The 16,745-nt window shown below is 36.3% G+C and overlaps 1 protein-coding gene across 2 annotated transcripts in view; it reads right to left on the bottom strand.

Moving 5' to 3' along the window:
- Positions 1-16,447, bottom strand: part of LOC139981186 (serine/threonine-protein kinase ULK2-like) — a 44,091-nt gene extending 27,644 nt beyond the window's left edge. Inside the window, exons 1-6 of one of the 2 annotated variants that reach the window (XM_071993389.1) lie at positions 15,757-16,447; positions 12,202-12,294; positions 10,637-10,678; positions 2,524-2,593; positions 757-807; positions 100-228 (exon numbers count right to left, since the gene is read on the bottom strand). In XM_071993389.1, coding sequence (XP_071849490.1) covers positions 100-228; positions 757-807; positions 2,524-2,593; positions 10,637-10,678; positions 12,202-12,294; positions 15,757-15,858 — 487 coding nt within the window. In that variant the 5' untranslated portion in view covers positions 15,859-16,447. The remainder of the gene's footprint in view (positions 1-99; positions 229-756; positions 808-2,523; positions 2,594-10,636; positions 10,679-12,201; positions 12,295-15,756) is intronic. The other variant, XM_071993390.1, reaches the window with a different exon arrangement.
- Positions 16,448-16,745: the final 298 nt, after the last annotated feature.

Here is a 16,745-nt window from a genome sequence, read left to right as displayed (position 1 = left end):
CAAATCAAGGCAACAAAAGAGAAATTTTGAGGCCTGTCACCTCTATCGTTTCACTGTGAAGGTCGTGAAATGATATTACAGAGTAGAATAAATGCTTACCGATTTTGATAATGATTTCGGAGGGAGGAGGGTGAGGTTTAGCCTTTCCTTTGTGACTCAGAAGTAGATTTTGAGGCTTCAAATCTCGGTGGATAATGCCCTTTGCATGTAACGTCTTCATGGCTGCAGCTGTAAAGAGAGATTAGAAAAATACTTTGTCGGTTTCAGTTTTTACCAAAGTCACATCACCCACAACTAAGATACTATGGTTTCTTGTCAGAGAAAAATAAGGTCCAAACTTTCAAGTACAGACAATAATTTGTTTTCTTTTCTGTTTTTCTCCTTCTTTTTGCAGTATTTTCATTCTACCATCAACACACACACACAAAAAAAAAAAAAAAGCTGAAGAATGAAACAATACATTTAGCATAGAACAATATCTTTTAAAACATAGAAAGTGTTGTAGTGTGTGATTTGAAAAACAAAAACAAATACCAAGCTTTCTGTTTTATACCCTAACACAATATCTCCACATTTAAACACAGAGCTTTGAAGATCTTAGATCTCCTAATGCAGAGAGTTTTGGACATACACTGATATACAGTACTCTGCCAAATGTATGAATATGAGTAACAACCAATCCCCCCACCCACCCACCTACCCACCAACATCAGCTTCTGGCAAAGAAATGTCAAAACACTGTTAAAACTAACTTACCGATTTGTCGTAGAAATAAGCAAATAGTGCCTTCACTCAACGTGCCTTTCACTGTGGAGAAAACCAATCAAATTAGGGATGAATTAATACATGATACCATGTTTATTGACACCAAGTTTACAGTTATGCTTCACTCTCTAGTTTGGTATTGATTGTTCATACAGAATAAACCTGTTATATATGTACATAGTATTAATTCTGAAATGAAAACACATTGGATCCTATAATGTCACAAGCCAGCAGTTTTCTGATGTACCAAACGAACCTTCTCACAACTTCACACTCCTTTCATCAGTTTCATGCTTTTTTATCAGCAAGGCTCAATTAATATGACTTACTTGATTTAAGTATATATGTATGTAGACTGACAAACAACCACTTGGCCTTGAACACTTCATAACAGATATTCTGACCAAAACGTTTTTGTTTGTTTTTTCTGACAGAAAGATACCTAGAAATGGAATTTGTTTTCATAGCTCTTAAAAAATGTTTTTCCAACTCTTGAATGTTTACTTTTAATATCAACTATATGTTGGCTTTGTGTTTACTTAGTATTACATTATAATGTCAAACATATTTCTGGCATCAAAAAGAGTGATTTAATTACTTAATTAATATCAGTGTTATTTCATAGATACATGGGCAACTTGCTATACTGTACCAGGGATGTGCTCAGGAATATTTGAGTGCCGGGCAGATTGTGCGGTAGTGTGATCCATACCCTGGGAGAGGGATCTCATGGGTGGGGTACCCCCTCCCCAATGGACAAATTTTGCACATGAAGTATGCTTAGGTGGTGCTATTTTTGCTATTCTGTGCCATGTATTCTCCCAGATTTTGGTTATGGTTATGGTAAAATTTGTTACATTGTCATCAAAAAGTGCCGGGAGGAAATGTTTAAAATACTGTTTGTGCTGGGCGGCATCCACAACTGCTGGGCGCAGCCGCCCGGTGCCGCCCAGTGTGAGCACATCCCTGCTGTACATAGGAGTACAAAGATAACAGTTTCTGTACACAGATACTATAATATTTTATAAGAGATCGAATCCAGAGCCTTCAAAATTATTTCTTGATATCGTAACATTAATGATAAAATTTAATAAACAAAATTTTAAAATTCTGTAGCTCATCAGCTTTGTTTGATAATGTCACTAAATGAATCATTGTCAGATGCTTTCATTGTTCGATTAAATTTAAAATATTTTTAAACATGATTACAGTTGTGTTTTACAGTAGGTCTCCTTGAAAAGGTCACGCAGGTCTATCGGAACACAAAACCATAAAATACCTATACTATAATCTAGAATTAAATTTATTTAAGAAACAAGACAATGCTTGAACTGTTTTCTTGAACAAGTCGACAAACAGAGTGATTACATTATCAAGAAAATACCATACGACTCATCCAATTCTCGATTAAAACAAAATCATACAAACTTATTTATTACAATGATCAACAGCTGGCCATAGGTCTACTTGAAACATCCACATACTACAGTATTTATTCAGCCTCTGCAGAAGATCCTGCTAGGTTCAAAACATCAGGCTCACTTACTTTTACACATTCTCTTACACAGGCTCTTTAAGGGGATAAGCAGTTTTCTAACAGTTTTGTTCTATTTTGACTAAGGTACTTAGTTAGATTACAGTGGTATTATTCTGTCAACTGCCAGACCAAAGTCATAAATTTATATTACAGCTAATTTTTGGGTATATAATCTTCTTATTACAAACACTCGGTTGTTACTTTGAGGATGTTTTACGTACCATGTAAGTAGTCTGCCAAATCTCCTCCGTTACAAAACTCCATGACCATGAATAACGAGGAAGGAGATTCCTGGAATTAAAAACAGAATATAAAAAAAACGATGACCATCAAATAGTTGTCGCCATGGCAACCAGGAAAATAATATTTGTATGGATAATGTATTGACAACAGCACTACCCACTTTGGGTATAACTACACTTTAGAATTGAACTGTCAGTTAGTGTGTACAGGGCTCTAACAGGTAATTTACCAGTTCACAGTACACTAGACATGGTTAAGCGAGAGTGCTAACTTTCCGGGGAGACAGGAAAGGCAGAGGAAGGGCGGAAAATTAATACCACAATTAATTTATTAAAATCACAATTAATGAATTACTTTCAACTTCACATTGTTACTAATTCTGACATAACTTGGTTTTCTTCTTCTTAGCCCTAAATGATAAAAACAAGAATTGTAAATTAAATTAAATTAATTTGTTTCTCATTTTGAAAAATTTTGGGCACATTATGCATCATGAACAAACAATAGAAAATACACTACTGTATAATGTGCAATACATTCCAGTGCAGAGCACTGATTTAAAGCAAAAGTAGGAAGTCGCATCTTACAGGATCTACAAATCAACAAATTAGTTTTCATTTGATTGTGATAGTGAAAGTTGATGAATCACTGAACAGCATTAATTGGCAAAACGATGTTTACTGCACTACGAGTGTTGCTATTACACACACCTTTGTTATAACTGTGTTACGCTGGCTATTAATGCTAAATCATCATGTAGCTTCTTACTGTTCTTCATGTGATGGACTATACTATAGGTTTTTTAGCTGAGTGTATATGGAACTGTATCTATAGGCAGTCAGGGATAGTTAAATAATAGATAGGGGAAAATTTGTTTTATCAAAACTTTTCCTTTCTTCCAGTCAAAAAATAATGAGTTGGATGATATCCAAACTGTTTGAGATTAAAAATCTGAGGTGGGAACATTACTGTAGGTAATGGGGTTAAAACGGGGACAACTGAGGGAGAAAGAGAAGGCATTATAGTTTAATACACTTCTTTAGTTGAAAATCTATTCAGCTGTTCATGTTGGACTTGAAGCATATATCAGATGAAGGGCAGCAAGATGCAAGTAAGGGGGATGGGGCGATGGGGTGTGGGGGGATGGGGGAGGGGAGGGGTATATCATGCCTACAAGTAGCATGTTCCTTTAGTGGAAATGCATGTGTACACACACTGTGTTAAGTACTGACTGTGTAGCATAGCAATTTACTAATACTTTACAAAGTATCGTTTTGCATGCGAAGTGAAGACAGGCATGATGAGAGGAGCTTGAATTAAGTTAACTGCCAGACAACTCTATTTTTATATATTTTTAGTACTGTTAGTGAACCTTAGATTTTGCACTGCAGCCTAACTTATTAAACCATCCTTCTTCTCACTTTATGGCCTGTCTTGATCCCCTAACCCCCTTCCCTTCCCAACTTCCTCTCCAAACCACCACTCCTGTGGACTGTGTAACAATCATTTCTTTCTTTTAACATCCTACTCCCTCAGTGTAACAAAGGATAGACCTCTTTACAGACAAACCCTTCTCAGAAATCAAAGAGTAAATAATCAGCGGTCACAAACTATACTGTAGCTTCCTTGAACAAATAATGTCTGCATGGTCATTCTTTCCATTGTATTGTTTCTACCTGATAAGCACTGTTATTGAGGTACAGGTCTATGTATAAGTGTGCACAATAATTTGCACCTTAGTCCAATCAAACCACCCTCCTTTTCCTGTTATGGCCTCTCTTGCTCTCCCTCCCAACCCCCATCCTCATTCCCCTCCCATGCCCTCAATCCACCACTCCAATGGAACGTATAATAAAAAACAATTTACCACAATTAATGTTCTACATACTGTAGTTACTCCCTTGATATATAACAAAATTTGTAAACAACTCTCTTTCCCGGAAATCAAACAGATATATAATGGATGGTCAGTACTAGCTTCAACCAATAATGATTGGTCATTCCTTGAAACTGTGTTGTCACTAACTGACATTACTGTAACTGCTGTTATTGAGCAATCAGTAAGTACGTCATGTACACACAAATTTAATCTGCACTACTGCCTACAGGTAATCTACATACACAGAGATTCAGGTAACAGACTGTTAAAACAATATATAAAATTTAATGAAAATATTCACCAAAAAGTACAAAAGCTCCCTGGATTGTTCATTCACTGATATCAATCCAGGGGTGTTGGAGCCCATACCACTTCCCAGTTCAATAGACAGAAAATTTCAAAAGTAATTATTAGAACAGTCTTGCGTATAGACCTAATTTATAGTCTAGATATACCTCAGAAATGCACCAGTTGGTCATTTGACATTAAATATTTGTATTTTTTCTGGGGAGTATCCATAAATCCCATTCATGAGGGTCAGCTTCAACAACCTCAGGGTCATACCCCTCCTTAATAATAATTCTGGACCTCCCTCCACCCTGTCCCCACACACACACCCTAATTAACACTACCAATAAAATTTTGATACCAGATCAAGTTATCATTAAACAATCTAGATCAAATTTCAATGATTTTCACAGAAAACAGTTTGTTCAAGAAAGAAATCTCTTTCAAGAAAAAAAGTGAAAAAACAAAAATCATAGTTTAATGAAAATTATAAATATCTTAGAAATGGGACATCCCATGCACACTGTACTTGTAACTGACTTATAATTGGAAAAAAAAAAACAGTTATCATATAAATAATGAGGAAGCACTTCATGGATATCTACTTGAAGGGTATGATAAAGCACGTCATGGACTATTTGGGCACTTTGCCAACATAAAGCAACTGATTAAGGTGTATGAATCACTTGTTGGCATTCATTTGTCTGACCTGTGTGCATTGTAGTTTGTCACCCCATCGATCCACAAAACACGTAAGATGTCAAGAAGATTGAAAAAATTTAAACAGGGCATAAAGTATTACCACCGGTTGTGGTTTTAGTATGCATGTACATGTTAATTGCTCTTTTGTCACACTATTAGTGTACAAAGAAATAAACATCAATATCTGCCATTGCTGGTAAACAAAAGACAAAGTCGTTAACGACTGGATAAGCTTAAAAACAATTGGTGTGTTGCAACATTAATTACAATACTGCCAAGTTCTGCATAGTATAGTTTACACAGTGATGTACCAATATCAACAATGTTTCTTTTTTGTGTGTGTAATACTGTATCTGTTCCCTTTCCAATGGACTTGTGATACCCTTTCACATGACATAACATCGTCAATGTGACCAATCATACTGTTGAAGTCCCCATGTAAAGGGGACTGGGATTGAAAGTGGATCGGTTCATTTGTTTGGGTTTTTTTGTGCCACTTTTCCTAGTACTAGTTTCGCCTCAAGATACATGTAGGGTATATATTCAAATCATACAGTATAGGGTGAATAAAATATAGATGATGAACAGTATAATTTTGTATGTTTCCATGAACACATCCTAGGAACTAATGTCTGACTGTACAGTACTGTTCAGTATGTGATGCCATATATATATGTACAGTAGATCTACAGACAACCATTTATACTAAGTGCAACTGCAGGCACTTCTTCAAACAGTGTCATAAAATGGTGTAATGTATGTTAATGATAGTAACATACTGTCTAGAAGGCCTGTTGAATGGTAGACAGTAGGAAGGAAGAGGGTGGTGACCTTAGACCCCCAGGGTCATGGGGGGGCAGTGCAAGAATGTTACCAGTTAATAGGCTAGGGTACAGTAGATAGGTGTGTAAAGGTTAAGGAGACAGGTAAGAGAGGAGTGAACTAAATTATATTGTGTAAATGTGTGTTATCGTACTGTACAGTTTTTAAGATATTCAATGGTATAGTTAGTTATCATATCACTTAACCACTGTGGTCATGCAAGAAAGCCACATACTATACAGCACAGTGGTCACAGAATAATCCAGTGTTCCAATCAGTCGTGTGCAACAGTTTTAAGTATTGTTTTCCTAAGAAATCCTACAAAATATCATTTTCTGTACAGAAATGCAAACTGTAGATCTACATCTTTCCATTAGCATAGCAATTTGTTGTCTACAGTACAGGTAATTGTAGCACGTTACTGTACAAACCTTACTGTACAGATACCTTATAAAGCTACACGGTGAGGACATTTTGTCGGATTTAAGTCTTAGAAATAGGGGTGCCAACAATACTTTTTTTACTTAAAAATATGCAAACATTTTGGTGACATTAAAAGCCACCCTGGACAGTACCATACCCAATTAAAAAAAAAAATCATACTGTACAGTACGTTACTAGACACAATACTCCATATGATAACATTTACTTTCAAATTAATGCATTGTTAATTAAAACTAAATTTATGCAATTTCTATGACAACAACACAGAATGCATGTCAACATTATAAAACATGGCTTTAATAATTACAGTATAAAGCCTGAAGGTCACAGCGAGTAAAGTTCACTTCCAACTGCTTACTAGATAAGCACGTATTTAAAACAGAAATTTATAAACAATAGCAATACAGATGGCAAGAGGCCAACCTTTGTTGTTAACTGTGTTTACACACACCTGTAACAATTGAGACTTTATATAACCTGTTAACAACTACTATAATGAACTTTACTATTGGCTATTGATCAATTGGATTTCATTGGTTTTGCAAAATACCTTCCCAATATAAACAATTAAGTAAACAAGCAATCATAAATTATACAAATTTGAATTTCAGTTCTTGCTGGAGCTACATTTTATGATATATATACTAAGTACCGTTGTAGTTTTATTATTTCATGGGCAAGTCTAGAATTATAGGACAAATGAGAGTGTTGTGGGTGCAAGAAGAAAAGGTAATCAATTCTGAAAATTAGAGCAAAATGAATAGAATCAATGCACAGGCAGTATGGCAATATTTATTTTGTATTCTGCAAATTAAGTTCTTCAAGTTGAAGCTGTCGGAGTTACTTTGCAATTCTGTTGACAGGATATCAATTTAACCAAGGTCAGTGAGACAAAATAGTGGAGGACAAATCCCCTTGCCTCTCGACCCTGATCTATTCTCCTTGAATAAAGACACTTTAAAATACCATTGAAAAAAAAAACAGTTGCTGTGTTTCTCTGAAAGGGGGAAACATCTCATTTCTTTGTGCCTTTCTACCAACCACCAATAGTGTAATATCTTCAGCTCAATCTTACCCACATTTATCCACATTTTCTCTCTCCCTCTCTCTCTCTCTCTCTCAACATTAAAATGGACTAGGTCATGAAGATCCATCAAACCCTACTGTTGACCAGTCAAATATTAAATATTTTAATATTTTAATTAGTGTTAAAATCTAAGTTATGTTGTTGTCAACTATATATGGATATCACAATTTGTTTTTTGTTCTTTATTTCATTTATCACATGAGGAAGTGAAAGAAACTTATAAATTAACATACATATAGCCCAAAGTGGAACGACAGCAGCGTGTAAATTTTTCAACAGCTCCGAACATTTCTAAATATAGCTTTCACAAAAATAGTCAAGTTCCAATACTGAGATTGGACCATCTCGTAAGTCCAGTACTGAAACGTCTTGTCTGGGGAAGGGAGATCTATTTCAAGCAATTATTATATTTGAGTTTCTGGAATGCCTACTGTACGATCAAACTGTAAGCAAGCACACTATGCAGGGTGCCATGTAATGAGAGAATAGACCCTTATCAATACTACTGCATGTATCCCCTGCTATCAAGCACCCACTGTGTGCTGTGTACGTTCACGTACAATGAACAAGATTTTTACTTCGATTAAGATTTAGTACGTCGGTCAAATCAATTGTTACTTTGGCAGGGAGGATCAGCTGATCGCTGTTTCAAGTCCCTGTCTGCAATCCGGAGCAGAAAATCTAGCTTAAAGTGCTTGTTTCAGTTTGGAAAAGCACAGAACTACTGCATCCATAATATCCACTTATACATACCACGTATTATATCAGATTTATTTTAATTTTTAGTAGTAAATTCATACTGTTGCTTAAGTCGAGTACATCAAGATTTGCAGAAAAGTTAATACAGATGGATGGAAAACACCCATTGTATCCTGCAGTAAAGGGTCTTTAAATTGTTAAAGACAATAGCAATTCACAAAATCCTCATATAGCATCTTGTCAAATTATAGATAGCAATTGTTACAAAATTCTTCTCTCTTTTTTTTTGCCATTCCACTAATTTTTAGTATTATATAAACCTATTCAACTATTTTTTAACCTCTTACGCTAGTATTTATCATACTTTTTACATCCCGTATTTTCGATTCGATGCCTGTTTTATGAATATTTTTATCTTTATACTGGTGCAGAATAAATGATAGAGTTAATGAAGTATGGCAGGTTACAATACCATAAACTGATATTAGATTTAATATCATACTAGAGTGCACTAGTATGTATAAAAGCTGAATCAACTTGCCTGTGATTTAATGGCACAGTATAAACTTAACCTGATAACATTTTCCGCAGGTCTAGAATTTGTATGAAGACAAAACCAGGGTCAAGGACATATCATTTCAATATATCGTCTGTTGGTGTGTGGTCAAATCTTTTCAACCTGCTTGATAATTCAGGTTGAACAATATATTAAATTTCACAATACTAGTTATATTGCATAGTATCAGAATTCTATTTCCCAGATTCATGGTTACATTTGCCTTTTGCCCTCTTCCTTTCTGTGGACACAATAACCTGTTAGTCCTTCTGTATTTTTTTTTTAAATCTTTTTGTATCACTCAATATTTTATTTGAGTGCAAATTTGCAGTGGAGACAGGTGAGAGCAGAGTAAAGAAAAATAGAAAATTATCCAAATAATGAAAAATAATTTTTTAAGGTGTCATTACAAATGAAGACAACATTTGTGAATTGATTGATAATTTGGAGGTAAATTTCAAACATTTTCCAATCTGATTTTCCTTTCTTAAACCTCTGATCAGTTTTAAAAGGTATTACAACATAATAAATTTGACAGAATTTGGGTCTCAAACTTTCCTCATTGTATAGCCACTGTCAGTGGCGGAGCGTCCATGCAGTCAGGGGTGGCGGATGCCCCCCTGACGGACTCAAATGAACTGCTGGCGCCCTTTTCAGCTTTCTACCACTTTTTACTTATTCGCGATTATTGACTTTTTTATTGCGCCCTCATCTACCTATTGACATTTGTCACATTTTGTTGGCGATGACACCTATTTATTCTTCGTTTATCTGCAAATTAGCAAGGCCTGGAAAGGGTCATTTATGGCGATCTAGGGAGTATCTTTACTCAAAAATGTCTGTACGCTCCGCGCCAACCTGTGGTGGCGCTCCGCTTAGATAGTGTCGAAAGCACCCCTACAGACCATTCTCGCCCCCCTGACCAATACCCCTAGCTCCACCACTGGCCACTGTTTATGCACAGAATGTGTGCATAGCATTGTGTCATGTGGATTTAAGCTTCTGTCTACTAGAATAAATCTACTTCTGTTTAGAGCCCTTTGGGAGGAGATGAATCACTGGTGAGATGATCTTTGTCTTTACTACTCAAACTCATACTGTACTTGTGTGCTGATTATTAGTCACTATACACTCAGCATGATGGTGCCGGGATCATGTACTGTAATGTTGAGCTCTACAACATATATATATGTAACTTCCTCTCAACACAAGCCATCACATTGCCTGATACTGACACAGTTTGACAGCAAACAACATCAAATGACATAAATTGAAACAGAGAGAGCAAATTGACCTGAGTAATATTAAGAGGAATGGTTCTATTTTCTGTTTCTTTCTGTCTTTGTGTGCTTGTGCTTATGCATGTGTGTATCCTACATGCTGCAAAAAGTCTAAAAACAAAATGTCTATTGGAAACATGCCTACCTTCAACATGTTTTATGACATCTTAAAATGATCTGAGCAAATATGTCAACATCTGTGTTTAACTTAATTTTCCTTTAAGATGATCATTTCATGAAAGTTAACTTCCAATGTTCTATTTGGAAGTGCATATTGGGTGGAACATCAATGATAAGATACACACGCACAAGAAATAGAAGATAGATTACATACCTTAAAATGCAACAGAGCGACAACATTTTCATGATGAAGTTCCTGGAAAAAGAAACAAGAATAATACAGTATCATATTTCATAGTCATTTCTTGATTTAGTTTTTTGGAGACTTACTATCCGTCAAAGCACACTGTATGACTTAGAAGAAGGGTACATCTGTCAACGTTGCAAACCAAAAATGTGCCTGGAAAAGGGACTGGAAGAGGTTATAATACTGTCTAGAATGGTAACTTAGGTTCATATAATGATATACAAAATAAATGCACTGGCCCTTCTCTCAGCTTTATAGAATGAAGAGACATGTAATAATGTAATTTTCATGATTTTATTTGATATAAAGTAAGTATATACCTTGACTAAAAATCTGTGATATATATGACATACTATTAGGCCAATATATTCAAATTTATCTTCTTGTGGACTTTGAAATGTGACCCATGTGTAAGACACAGCACACAAGTTATTTTGGCTTCTGACTGGCAGGTTCTGGTCAAAAGATGTTGCAGGGATCACCATTGACTAAGGTGCTCTGGTCAAGAGATGACCGTGCAGGGATCACCTTTGACTAAGGGGCTCTGGTCAAGAGATGACCATGCAGAGATCACCATTGACTAAGGGGCTCTGGTCAAGAGATGACCGTGCAGGGATCACCATTGACTATGGGGCTCTGGTCAAGAGATGACCGTGCAGGGATCACTATTGACTATAAAGGTGCTCTGGTCAAGAGATGACGGTGCAGGGATCACCATTGACTAAGGGGCTCTGGTCAAGAGACGACCATGCAGATATCACCATTGTCTAAGGTGCTCTGGTCAAAAGATGACCGTGCAGGGATCATCATTGACTAAGGGGCTGCATAGCTCAGTTTGTAGACAGGAGATTGAAATCCTGCCCAGGGTTACTGATTCAGACTCAAGCTGTTCGAGCTACAACTGTCGTTGCTCTCCGAAACATTTGAAATGATAATTTGTAAGTATGGAAAATTACAAACTATACAGCAGAAGGGTAAATTTTTCAATAGTGATGGATAAGTAGAGTGCTATGCACAGTAGTCTCTTGATCAGAATTAAACAATGACAAAACTTTTGACAAGCTCCACATAAACAGAATGGAAGAAGGCCCAAAATTCTGGGTTTTTTAATAGGTGGGTTTTCGTCGTTTGCCAGTAGCAATAAAGGCAAAGGTATTATTCCGCCAGTAGACGTCAACACATGATAGGTCACGTAACGATCTGTCAAATAATCGGAATGATTTTTTGCCTAACGTAATCCCTGTATTTACTGCTTGTTATCAGCAAATATCATAGGGCTGTTCTCAAATGCCTGTGTTGTACTTTAACTAATGAATATGTGTTGTAACTCATGGAGATTGCAGTGGGAACTTGATATTAGCCATAAGATGTTTAAAGCACTTGTATTTTTACCAAGTGGCTACAGTTGTGACATTCTAGGCCTGTGTTCTGCAAACTTTTCTGAGGCTTCCTTCACCCCTCCCCTTGTACCACATTTTTTCAGGGATTCAATTAAAACCTTGTCTATGGCCTTTTCAAGTTCATGAGTTTACCTTGAGAATTTCAATTTCCTTTTCTGGGAAAGTTTGAGACTTGGAAAGGTTCTTCTTGTGAATATTCTTGATGGCTACCACTTGGTCTGTTTTCTGGTCGAAAAGAAACGAGAACAAAGTTAATTCATGCAGGCATATGTACAATACAAAAAACAAAAACAAAGAAAATCAGAGGATAATGGATCTACAGTGAGTTCTTTTTTCTTTCTTTGGCATTTGCTCAATTCTTATCAAAATTTTGGAATCAGAGGAAGTGATTAAACTATGTACTGTTGCTATACAGTATACCATGTCATAATTGTTGGCAATGATTCTTCCAGCTTGCTTATATATAGATCTTACATTAAAGTCTTACTGTACATGTACCCCTGCATATCATACTGTACACTGCACTACTGTATTGAAAAAATTATCAATTTACAGTACGTTCAGGTTATCAGCTTCACCAGTTTAATTTCAAAGAATGAAATTGACTAATTTCTTGCACTAGACATACTGTATATTCCCTTACCTTACTGTACATGTATATCCCAAACATATTTCAATTGGCCAATTTGCATTTTCTTGTTTTCTTTAATTTCTGATATTGTTTATGAGTACTGAACATTTAACACTTTTAGTTCTGATTTCTGGATATTTAAAACTATTAAAATGCCTGATACAAAGTAACTCAAGATAACAATGACACATTGAATATTAACTGATGAATTTTCATTATAATTCATGAATCCTACAGAACTGATTTCAGACAAACTTTCTGCTGATCACCTTCCTGTAATTAAGCAAGTTTCCAGTTTAGACACCAAACCCTCTGTTTCAAGTGTCAAGTTAGTTTCACTAAGTTCCAAGTGCCGAACGAGCTTCCTTTGTTCATCCAGTTTTCTGAGACAAAGACTTTTCATTTTATATCAACCCAGTATGTAATGAATGAAAAGGTTATATCATACTGTGCAATACGTATCAAGTAAGAGGCCCCACAATGAACACATACTATATGTACAGTATGCAACTAAACATATTTCAGATTTCATGGTAATGCAATGTTTATCTGGTAGATGTAGCAAAAATGCTACATGCAAAATATGGCATGACTGGACACTAGTGGAAAGATACATAGTACATGTACTAACCGTAGCAGTGTTTTAGCAGTACTGTAACAGTGTAGCAGTGTAGTGTACTGTAGCAGTACACAATATAGTATACTGTAGCAGTACACTATACGGTACACTGTAGTAGTATATACTAGTACTGTACATAGCCGCACTTAGTATTGTGCAGTAGCAGTGTTTTAGCAGTACTGTAACAGTGTAGCAGTGTAGTGTACACTGTAGCCGTACACTATATAGTATATATGTTGTAGTACACTATACGCTACATTGTAGCAGTGTAGTAGCACTGTACATAGCCGTGCAGTAGCAGTGTTTTTACATGCTGTTCATATTTGATCCAAGTTATATAATTACCAGTATTTCATGAGAGATCAAATTAATAAATATTAAAAGTGTTAGTCACTCAGAAAATTGATGTATACAGTATTCATTTAAATACAATGGAGATATTCCTAAGACAACTGGAAAGAGAAACACTGCGTCAATAACTAAGAGATTAGTCGTCCACTTGAGTGAGGTTTGCTCTTGCCTACTGTGTGTTTAGACTCTTGAATGCAACAAAAGTGACAGCGTAGTTTGAGAGCATGTATTAATACATGCTATACAAGAACAATGAACTGTATGGTGCAGTATAGTTTCGGTATGAAAAAATTGAATTAATCATATGGCAGGGATTCCGCTGGGATTTCTCTTTTGAGAGAAGCAGTAACTGGTTTGTGACACTGGAGGGCGTGATCATACCTGGATGGGGGGGGGTCGGTCTGGGGGCATAGTTGCCCAAAAAAACTTTGTTAAACATCCTACTGTCAATCATCCTAACAAATATATTAGATAAAAATGATGTGTTAAATAGCAGAAGAACTTTTATTTGTTGCTATAATTTAGTGTTCACAGCCAATTTTTCAAAGTCAAAATGATGGCATAGGTTAAAAAAAGTTGGATTGCAATCATTGCAATTTGTTATTCCCTCTCTGAAACAGTAAGGTGGCGACGTTGGTGATATTTTTGAGAGGCGGCCGCAAAATACTGAAAGGCAGCCAGCAAGCCACCTCACAAAATGAATGCCAGGAGAAGCCCTGATATAGTGTACATGTAAATGCTAGTTAATGACAGGTTGAATGGCAATGTGACCAAATATGGGCCAACTTTAGGTACCTGTACTGTTTGGTACAAATATTATGAACATTCTGCATAGAAGAGTAGGCCCACTGATAGTACAGTAGTGCTCCCTCGTAGCAGTAAGTACTGTATGCCTGAAGTAAATTTATGCACTGCAGAATTATAATGGAATATCAATTTTTAGAGTTTTAGAGCCAAATATTAACTAAACAATGTAATCATTTGAATTCCCATAGACTTTGAAATTGTGCGACTTTCATTCTGATACTGTAACTGGGTCTCTTCAATGTACTAAAGGTTAATAGTACTGTAAGTTGGGAAAATTCAGCTCACCTAGCGCACATCTTCATTTGGCCACATAGATTTATCTGCACTCACTGATGCATGTTCGTTCGTTGATGTGACAGCATGTTAGCTACGCATATAGTGTAACGGTAGACCAGGTATATGCTAAGCATTGCATTATCTCTACAATGACAAGGTTTGGCCTAAGTTTCATCTTAACACTGTACGACATACTTGCCAGCTGGAAGGATCGACGCTTACTTTTGCTATAGGATGTAAGTTCTTCATTTCCTTTGAATGTTTCAGAGACTCTTTTCTTGTAAACAGTGAACACTGCCTAGGTAGCATAACTATCTGATTAATGATCAGTCTTTAATGATCAGCTGGACTGACAGCTAAATAGCATGCTATCAGCTGGAAGAGTTTCCATGGTTATGTAATCGACCTGCAATGGTTGTAAGTTGACCTCATACTGAAATCAGACTATTTAGATCAACTTAACCTGTGGGAAATGCCATTTCCTGCAACGTGGAATGCATTTTGGTCAAAAAGTTTCTTTGTACATCATGGCGCTCCATATAAAATGTAATAATACTCCCTTTGTGAGAAGTGCCCCTTTCAAAATTCTGCTCGGACCCTCCTTTCAAATTTCTGGCTACGTTCCTGGCCTTGACATTCATGATTGGATATTATCATTGTATTTTCATAGGAATATAAGTAGAGGAACTTAATGTAAAACTATGTATCAAGATCAAAGACTGATAAGACGGGATCTGAGCTGCATCTAGTATAACGGAATACTAAGTGACTGGCAAGTATCTACTAAATTCATTATCTGGTTGGAGCTCATGGCCTGCAGTTTCTAACCCAATTGAGCTAGAGATAATAGGGATAGCAGTTAGGGATAAAAGTCTGGAAAGGATATAGATTGTACCTGAGTATCCTACCGAGTACCTGTTCTATATAATCAATTATTAATGTTGAAAATTGTGCATGTGCTGAGTCTTGGTAAAAATAGCAGGCTTATGTTAAGATTTCTTACCTTTTTATTACGGCCTTTGAAGACAACTGCAAATGCCCCATGACCAATGAAATCTGAGGTATGGTACTCATAATCATCCACAGATTCCATCTTCTCCATCATCGGCGCATGGCTCCCAACGTTAAGCTCTCACTTCTCTCTGGCATCCAGCTCAAGTTATGACATTCACATAAATTGTATTGGGAATGGCTTTTCAAGATGACCTTCTTAATCGAAAAAAGAAACTGTGCAATCTGTTGCACCAACTCGAAGTCTAAGCTCAGATGGACTATAGGCTAAACTTGCGATACGATTGATGGCCTAACAAAGCACCATTAACAAAGTATTGAACCTGCAGACTACAGTAAGTTAGGCTAGTACTATTGTACTGTATATAAACCTAACTCACACTAGTATTGTTATGATACACAGCTACGAAATCTGTGTAATCATTTCGTCATTTTTTCTAAAGATTGTTAGAGAGTATGTTCATGAAAATACGACCAGTGCTTGTTACGATGATTATAGAAACCCTCAGAATTTCGTCTTAATTGCCGTGGAATGAATCTTTCTCACTGGTATAAAAGTAGGTCCGTTCTTCGTCGATATATCGCAATTTGCCGGCAAAATGGGAGTAGTAAACAAAGCTTTCGATGTTACACAGTTATATTCGGCGCAGTTTGTTTCGCAACACGTACAGACGGACTGTAAAGCGTACAGCTGACTATCTAGTAAGGGTTGTTCCATTTATAATGTAGGGTATTTGTTGTATATACTAAGCAAAACAGACATGAGCAGAATGTGAGCTACCAAGACAGAGGGATGGCTTTGGAATATTTACTTTGCTTCCAAGGATTCATTTATCCATGCATACCACGCATGCTATCTGTCCCTATGTATCATCGGTGATATTGAAGACTAATGGACATTCCTTGAAAAAAGTTCATTTATCCTCTTCCGGACGAAAGTGCAGTCAGTAAAAAGTTGCATGCGATATCATGTAAAGTTTG

Source organism: Apostichopus japonicus, chromosome 15 (assembly GCF_037975245.1).
Source record: "Apostichopus japonicus isolate 1M-3 chromosome 15, ASM3797524v1, whole genome shotgun sequence".
NCBI classification, from domain to species: Eukaryota; Metazoa; Echinodermata; class Holothuroidea; order Aspidochirotida; family Stichopodidae; genus Apostichopus; species Apostichopus japonicus.
This window is presented reverse-complemented; position numbering and strand designations above follow the sequence as displayed.